The sequence below is a fragment of the Lathyrus oleraceus genome, chromosome 3 (assembly GCF_024323335.1).
Source record: "Lathyrus oleraceus cultivar Zhongwan6 chromosome 3, CAAS_Psat_ZW6_1.0, whole genome shotgun sequence".
NCBI lineage: Eukaryota > Viridiplantae > Streptophyta > Magnoliopsida > Fabales > Fabaceae > Lathyrus > Lathyrus oleraceus.
This window is the reverse complement of record NC_066581.1, coordinates 454,285,292-454,293,932: the sequence shown is the minus strand read 5'-3', so window position 1 is coordinate 454,293,932 and position 8,641 is coordinate 454,285,292. Positions and strand designations below refer to the sequence as shown.

At 33.9% G+C, this 8,641-nt stretch overlaps 1 protein-coding gene across 1 annotated transcript; it reads left to right on the top strand.

The window, feature by feature from the left end:
* Window positions 1-4,811: 4,811 nt before the first annotated feature.
* Window positions 4,812-7,117, top strand: LOC127128138 (protein LYK2). The gene has a single exon (XM_051057385.1). It carries the CDS (start codon window positions 4,994-4,996, stop codon window positions 7,073-7,075), a length of 2,082 nt encoding a protein of 693 aa, XP_050913342.1. The 5' UTR covers window positions 4,812-4,993; the 3' UTR covers window positions 7,076-7,117.
* The last annotated feature ends 1,524 nt before the right edge of the window (window positions 7,118-8,641 follow it).

The window sequence follows — 8,641 nt, the reverse complement described above, 5'->3', positions numbered from 1 at the left end:
TCACGCCAAATACTGGTAGCATACACTTGAGATGATGAGAATAAGAAGTTCTCAACTTTGTTCAACTCTCTCTATTCACCTAATTTCACTAAGTATTTCTCTCTATGAATTGTTGAGCCTTCTTATGCTTTTCCTCCAAGAGGTCCTTTTATAGTCACTTCCATCTAGGGTTTTTGTGGTGTCTTGGATCACGGGCTTTTAGATATTCGTGAATTCGGGCCCAAAGGAATAAAAAAGGTTCCCTTTAATTCTCCCTTTTTGTACCATTGTAGAGAAATGCATAAACAACACGTGGGAGAAAAATGTCTCGTGGAAGGCTAGCAGCGCAGGTAAGTAGGAAGTGGTGTCTTGTAGCAACCCTCTGCAGCATGGAGACAAGCTGGAGGTTGTAGTGGTTGTACTATTATGCATAGTTTTGTCATTTATCCTTGATATTATCTCTTTCCATTTTATTAAAATGCACTCAATCCTACTGATCGGTGCCATGTAATCCCTACAAGTGTGAATGTTTACTCTTTGTAACTTTCACTGCATCCTCTATTTTGTCCATATCTCTTCTCAAAGTTGGGGGTTAAGTGTTGTTCTAGTATTATCATGCCACGACTCATCAAAAGTCATCTCTACATAAGCAACAAACACATAAAAATTCACAAAAGAGAGCACTTAATGAGCGCTTTATAGTTTACTAAAAACTAAAAAATGAATTAAGTTAAATTAGTTAATAAGTAAGTTAAAAAGATAAATTCAGGTGTTAAGGTTTACAATAACTCATAATGTGAGTTATCACACCCCCAAACTTGAATTAGTATATGTCCTCAGGTGATGTGACAAATAATATCAGAAAATAAACTTACTTCACTCATTATTTTACTCTAGTAACTCATTTCATTTACAACTTAGAAACTATATAAGGGGACCACATCCAAAAATTGGCACAACTCAACCTTTTAAAAATTAGTCTTGCTAGTGCGTGTGTGTGTTTTCTGATGTTGTTTGTCACGCCAACACTCTTCAGTTAAGATAGCCAGCCTAGATCCTAGTTTGATTATCTTATCCTATGGTCCAAGAATTCATTTTTACAATTTTAGAAGGGGGAATTAACTATGTTTCTCTTGGCTTTTAGCTTATTTTGAACTTAAGGCTTCCACTTGTATTATTATAATTTTTCTTGATAAGTTTTGTTAGATGCTCGACCTTATCACCTAACGGGATCTCACTTGAAATGAGTCCAACCCATTACTAATGGTGAATACATTCATTATTCCTCCAGTTTCGGGTACATGAATTTGTTCCTCCAGTTTCGGGCACATGAACTTTATTTATAATGCTCATTGACATTTTTCATTCTTTTTGAATACTTTTATGTGTTTATTTATAAATGAAGTGTATCCTTGTGCTAGCCTTAAGCAATAGTGTTCTCCCCTCCTAAACTAAATCCTACAATTAACCTTATTCCATATTTTAAAACAATTCAAACTTCTTAAGAGGCTAACTACTTTCCTTGGTTTTCTTTGGGCTTTTCTTTTTCTCTGAGATTTTTATGTTTACTAGACTAAGAGACTTGGCCAGGCTCTGGACTCTGGCAAGGTTGATGATTACTTATGGCTCGACATACTTCTCTTAAGTTTTATTATTAATGTTATATTCTGTCGCGCCAGGGTCCTTCACAGCTTCCTTTGGGTCCTCTCCCTTCAGCATTGTTGTCCTTTTAGATCCCCTTGAATCCTCAATGGTAGCCTCACTATCAGTCTCTTCATCCTTTTTACCTTCCTCTTCTTGATCTTCTTCAACTTGATCTTGTTCCTTAATGATTCTCTAAAGACTGTAAAATCATCCTTGAATACTTACATGGAACACTCAATCAAATATGAAAATATTGCCATCATGCACCGTTGAAAGGTCTGTGGTGCATTACATAGTCCAAATGACATCCTTCTAAAGGCAAAGGTTCCATAAGGAAATGTAAACGTTGTCTTTCCTTGATCTTCAGGAGCTATGGAAATTCGATTGTAGCCCGAATAACCATCAAGAAAGAAATAGAATAATTTACCAAAATGATCCTTTCGTGTGACCATGTTCAGTTTTATATAATCCATACATATTCTCCATTCGATGACAATTCTTGTAGGAATCAATTCATTATTCTCATTTACAATGGATGTCATGCCACCTTTCTTCGGAACACATTGAATAAGGCTAACCCACGCACTATCGGAGATGAGATAAATCATTCCATCCACCCTCACTCCTACTGTAGGTCTGGGTCCAATTCCCAAATTGCAATTCTTAAACTATGATACCATATTAAATGTACTTGGATAACTTGACTATGATATCATGTTAAATGAGTTTGGATATCCTCTCAAATGCTATCTCAAAGAATAAGATTTGTCTCACACATTTATACATCTAACAATTCTAAAAGTTAAGCAATGTGAGACTCCAAAGAAACTACAAACAACTAAATACCCACCCTCACGCCTAGCATGAACTTGAGCTCATTTTCCACATTGCCGTCCTTAACCCAACTTTGATACCATGTTAAATGTATTTGAAAAAGGTATTGACGTTGTTTGTTGTTTATTATTTAAAGTCTCTTTATTGCCTAAGTTCTCGAGCTATTGGATGTATAAATATATGATAACAACCTCATATTTTAAACCAACTTTTGGGGATGAGATCCAAACCCATTTAACATGCATAACATATATCCTTGACCAAACTCTCATAAACCCACTTGACTCATCTTGAGTGATTAGTCATGATAAACAAGAGAGTTGTACGGTAGCTCCCAACAATATAGAGTTACTCTCAACCACTTAGAAGTTCTCTTTCAAAATTTCAAGGATCTAATTATAGTTTGGTTGAGCCATATTGACCTTTACGTCACTACCAACTCATATTATACTTCTTCAACATGATTATCAATCTCTATTTATCATCATGATAGGCACACCGTATTGAGTTTTTACATGTGCCATATTTTAGTTATATTCTGTGTTCTTTTGATATACTTAAGTTATAAAGGTGGGTTCTAATTCTTGAAAACTAGAAAATAAAATAAAACAAAACTTCAGTTGTTGTTTTAATCTTTTGAAAAAATAACAATATAACTTATATATGTTGTTTAACATTGTCTCTATGTAGTGTGAGAGTTCTACCTCATATAGTTTCTATGAACATGTGGCCCAATTAGAGTCCCAACAAGTTTGAGATATATAGAAGAATGAACAGAAATAAAAGACATTGATTTGGATATCCCTTTATTTATCTTTTTTGATAATTCTAAGATTAAAAGGAAGATTTTAGAACGGCTCAACACTAAGATATTATAAGAAAAACTTTTACCATCAGAAGATCTCTAGACAAAAAAGTAATTAAAAAGTAGAATCATGCAAAAAAAAAAGCAAATTATAGTCTCTTATCTCGAACACTCATACAACTTTTTGAGTATGCACTGAATCCAAGCCTAGGCAAAAAGTTGGTACAAAAAATAAAGGTTCTCAGAATCTGACCCCAAAATCCACCAGATTTTCAGTAATAAGTACTTTATTGCAGGTAAAGTACCAATAGCAACAAATATGGTTGAAATCCTCTGCACACAATTTTTGAAACAATTACGATACACTCGTGTCTTTAAAGACTACACAATATTGCAGTCATAAACAGTTGCAGACAACAATTTAAAATTATAATTAAATGAGCAAATTCGTTAGACAAAAATATTGTCATTTTTATCATCGATACGAGACACAAGAAGCTACATAACATGGCTTGGCAAGGATGATGGGTGTTTTTTTTCTTTCTTCATGTTAATGGTTTTTGTCAACTTAGGATATCAATGGTCTCAATGGTAGCCTTTTTTTTGTGCCTTAACTTTACCACACATTATACTTAATATACTTTTGTCTCATTTTCATATATAACCCTATATTTTCCATTACTTCCATCATTTCTATCCACACTCCTTTTCATATATTTTGAATTCACATCTTAATCATATTCTTTAGAAATTCCATAAATCTCTTTGCTTTTACATTTAGTTCAAAAAAAAAGTACTTTATATCATATAGTATCTTAAACCATATGGGGACCATTTGTGTACCAACTTCAACCCTACCCTTAATCAGAAAAATTGATAAATATTAATTTGTACAAATACACCTGTCAGATTTGACAATTAAATCTCAAGTACTATTCTCTCCAGGCCCTCATATACTTTTTGATTAACTCTGTTTGTTGTTCAGTGAAGTTTCTTTAAAAAGCTATGCATTGTTTTAAAATCATTCATCTGTGCATGGACTCACTGTATAAATAAATCAATCCTATGATGTAATAGCATCTCATCACCATCATAACATATGTGATATATGAAACAAAAGTGATATTATTTTAATATCAAAACTCTATAATACCATTATACAATAGCTATATCTATATCTGCGACCACGACCACAATTTAAAAAATTGTCCAACGTTACATATGTTACATATAATATCGACTTTCAATCATTTTAAAATATCTCTTATTTTTTAAAATAACTCTCTAAATTGGAGGTACACAAATAATAATTTATGGGAGAACTATATAACCCGTTATAGGTTGATGTAATCTAATGCGACGGTTGGCCCCAATACATGACGGCCATTACACCTGCGATATCAATATTGCAGGTGCATTAGGCAACATGATCCACAATTTTAAACAAAGGTCCGAAATAACATTTTTTTTATAAAACAGTTACCTTCTTGACATGTATATAAGTAGATGCATGTAAAGGGTTACCTAAACAGCTGTAATAGGAGTCAAAATATGCAAAATAAACTTTGTGATTCCCAATAGTCCTATCTCAAACTTGAAAAAAATTCTTTTATCTTCCACATGCTTCTCTTTTGTATTGATCCAAAATTTTGAAGTCTCCAAGATAAAGAGAGAGAATAAAAAGGCTTCTATTTTAATAGGACACTCCATGTTAGAGATAGTTGAGTGGTTATGGACAGGGTAGAAATGATGATTACATTCCACATGAGAGTTTTGTTCTTTTTCCTTTGGATGTTTCTCTCTTCATTTGGCAAAAGCCTGTTAACCTGTGAAACAACATCACCACATGATTCTAGCTACCATTGTAATGAAAATGAGTTACAAAATAATCATTGTGAAACATTTGCACTCTTTTTCACAAACCCTCACTTTTCCTCCCTCTCCAACCTCACCCTATACTTAGGACTCAACAGGTTTTCCATAGCAGAAACCAATGGTTTCTCTGCAGAAACTGAGTACCTTCCTCAAAATCATCCTCTTCTTATACCAATTAAGTGCAAATGCAAAAAAGGTGGTTATTTTCAAGCTGAATTAACAAAAACTACCATCAAAGGTGAGAGTTTTTATGACATTTCTCAATCACTTGAAGGCTTAAGTACTTGCAAGGCTATTAAAGACAACAACCTTGGTGTCTCTCCTTGGAACCTTGATGCTAAACACAAATTGATCATCCCTTTGAAATGTGCTTGCCCTTTTTCTTCTTTTGTCATACCAAAACCAAAACTTCTTCTTTCTTATCCTATAAGTGAGAATGATACTATTTCAAATTTGGCCTTAAAGTTCCATATTTCAAAAGAAGCTATTGTCATTGCCAATAACTTTTCATCATCATCATCAGTTCCTAAAACTAGAAGCTTAGAGCCTTTTACCTCTATTCTAATTCCATTGAATGGTAACCCTTTCCTTGATCCTTTAACTAAACCAAAACAACCCAATTCAGATTTTCCAAGAACCAACAATATTCCAGGAATTAGGCCTCACAAGAAGTCAAAAATGAAAAAGAGTGAACTATTTATTGGCCTAATTGGGGTTGCAATCGGAGTTTTCTTTGCTTTAGTAGTAACTTTTTTCTTCATTTGGTTCAAGAAGAAAAAGGTGGAAGAAAAGTCATGCAAAGAAAGAGATATGGAGCTACAACATCTGAATCAAAGTGTGAGAACCACAAGTGATAAGAAAGTTTCATTTGAGGGGTCACAGGACACTCTTGATAGTAAAATCATTGATGCAACGCCGCGTAAGATGTTGTTGGAGACATACACAATTGAAGATTTGAGAAAAGTAACAGAAGATTTCAGTTCAAATTTTCATATTGAAGGGTCAGTTTTTCATGGTTGTTTAAATGGTAAGAACATGGCAATCAAAAGAGTAAAAACCGAAATGCTGTCAAAATTAGAACATGGCCTTTTCCATGATTCACTTCATCATCATCCAAACATATTGAACCTTCTTGGCATAAGTATCTCAGAAGATTCATCAGAGTCAGAATCATTTTTGGTTTTTGAGTATGCTAAAAATGGTTCATTGAAAGATTGGCTTCATGGTGGCTTGGCCATCAAGAATCAGTTCATTGCTTCTTGCTATTGTTTCTTAAATTGGAAGCAAAGGCTTAGAATTTGTCTTGATGTGGCCAATGCTTTGGATTACATGCATAATGTTATGAATCCAAGTTATGTGCATAGAAATGTGAAGAGTAGGAACATCTTTTTAGATGAAGAGTTTGGTGCTAAGTTAGGAAATTTTGGGATGGCAAGTTTTGTAGTGAATGAAACTGAGGAGCCTCAATTTTATTCAAGTAATTATGCTTCTTGGAGTATTGGTTATTTAGCACCTGAATATGTTCATCAAGGCGTAGTTTCAACAAGCATTGATATCTTTGCATTTGGTGTGGTTTTGTTAGAAGTTTTATCTGGTCAAACACCTATAAATGGATCAAGTGATAGAGGTGAAGGAAGTGTTTGGCTTAGTGACAAAATAAAGAGTATTTTGAAGTCAGAGAATAATGATGTGAATGAATTACTAAGAGAGTGGATAGATAATGCATTAGGTGAGAATTACTCATTTGATGCAGCTTTGAAAGTTGCTAATATTGCAAAAGCTTGTGTGGAGGAAGATGCATGTTTGAGGCCTAATGCAAGAGAAATTGTTGAGAAGCTATCAACATTGTTGGAGGAATTACCAAATGAGGAAAATCAAATTTTGATGAGTGAAAATTCTTGCAAACCTCTTGTGGATGCTCTAGGAAGCAATATGTGAAATGAATAATCCATTATGAATAAAATACATTAAGTGATCAAAGTTTCTTGTTTTTAAGTTTCAATCCATTATATTATGTAGAATATTATATGCAACATAATAGACCTCTATTCTGATAGTTTGACATCTCATTTCATCAAGTGCTATGTGATCTCATTCTCGCCATGTCACAAATACTCCTAGGTGGCATCCATAAAATTCTTCCTTTATTTGATAGCTATAGGTTAAAATCTATTGAAACCCCACTCACACTCATTGATAAATCATAAATATAATAATTATTTAACTTCCAACTTTTTTTTATCCATTCCTTAAATCTTAGTTCTTTAACTTCTGAAATATTTCTTTTTTATTCTTGAAAATTCACTTGCATGCAATTAATTATCCTTTCTTTTGTAGGCAGTCTCACAAATTTGTAAATACACGTTTTACTTAGTCACGATGTTTCATCATTCACTGCCTTCGATCATCTTTAACTAACTTTATTTTCGAATACTTTTCTATAGTTCTTTAATTCAAAGTCTTACACCTCTTCGATCACATTTAAAGTATAATAAGTAAGATCATCATATCTGTATCATTGCGGTGATACAATCTCTCTCCTTATCATATCATGTGCCAACCGATAGTTTGGAGCCCCTTTAGGTTGCCCCTGGCTAAAACTAAAAGCGAGAGCCTCAACTTCCTCCTTCTCTTCAACTCCTTAGTAGGAATTGTACACCCCAGAAATTATCTTGTCGGCCGAGATATCTATTTTTAATGTTGGTCGAGATGGTCAAGAAGGAGCCTTGGACCGACATGCATAGGCCGACCCCAGATGTCGGACGACCGGGTTCCCTAATAGTTAAGAGGTACACTAAGGGTCATATGAAGGTTACAAAATATTAGTGTACATCCCGAATTATATTAGAACCAGGATATGACCGGTATATATCCCGGGGATTATATGAGGTCGGAGAATTATTACGAGCCCGAACAACGAGCTCCAAACTCATCCTTAACTCAACTGACCATGCTCAGAAGGAACATGTCAAATCATAATTGTTGTAACATTCTTGGAACAATCAAGGGTCTGAAACCGTTACATAATGATTAATAAATGGTTACAAGTACTTATTAAGTTCGTTACAAATAGTTAAATAAACGATTACGTTTATTATGGTCATAAGACCTATTTATTATAACTATTCAGTAGCAACAAGGGAGACGGACTATATATATATATATATATATATATATATATATATATATATATATATATATATATATATTGACACCAATAAAAAGGGGAGAACACGATGAAAAACATAGGAAGAAGAGAATATACAGAAACCTCGGTCTGTCTATACCAATCACAGACACACCAACCAATCATATAAAGCTCTCCCTGACTAATAAGAAGTCAACCTTTATATGTTTTAGCAAGAAAATTTGGCGCCCACCGTGGGGCTCCAGTAAAACTTTCTCGGGCCGTACAAAATACATTTTCTCCATAGTTGCACGTTATTTTTGAGTTGGTGACGTTAATATTCCGATGAGCATCCAACGGAAACTGTCACCGATAAA

Excerpts from the sequence above, each read along its gene's own strand:
- LOC127128138 (XM_051057385.1), top strand. The coding sequence starts at position 4,994 with ATGGACAGGGTAGAAATGATGATTACATTCCACATGAGAGTTTTGTTC.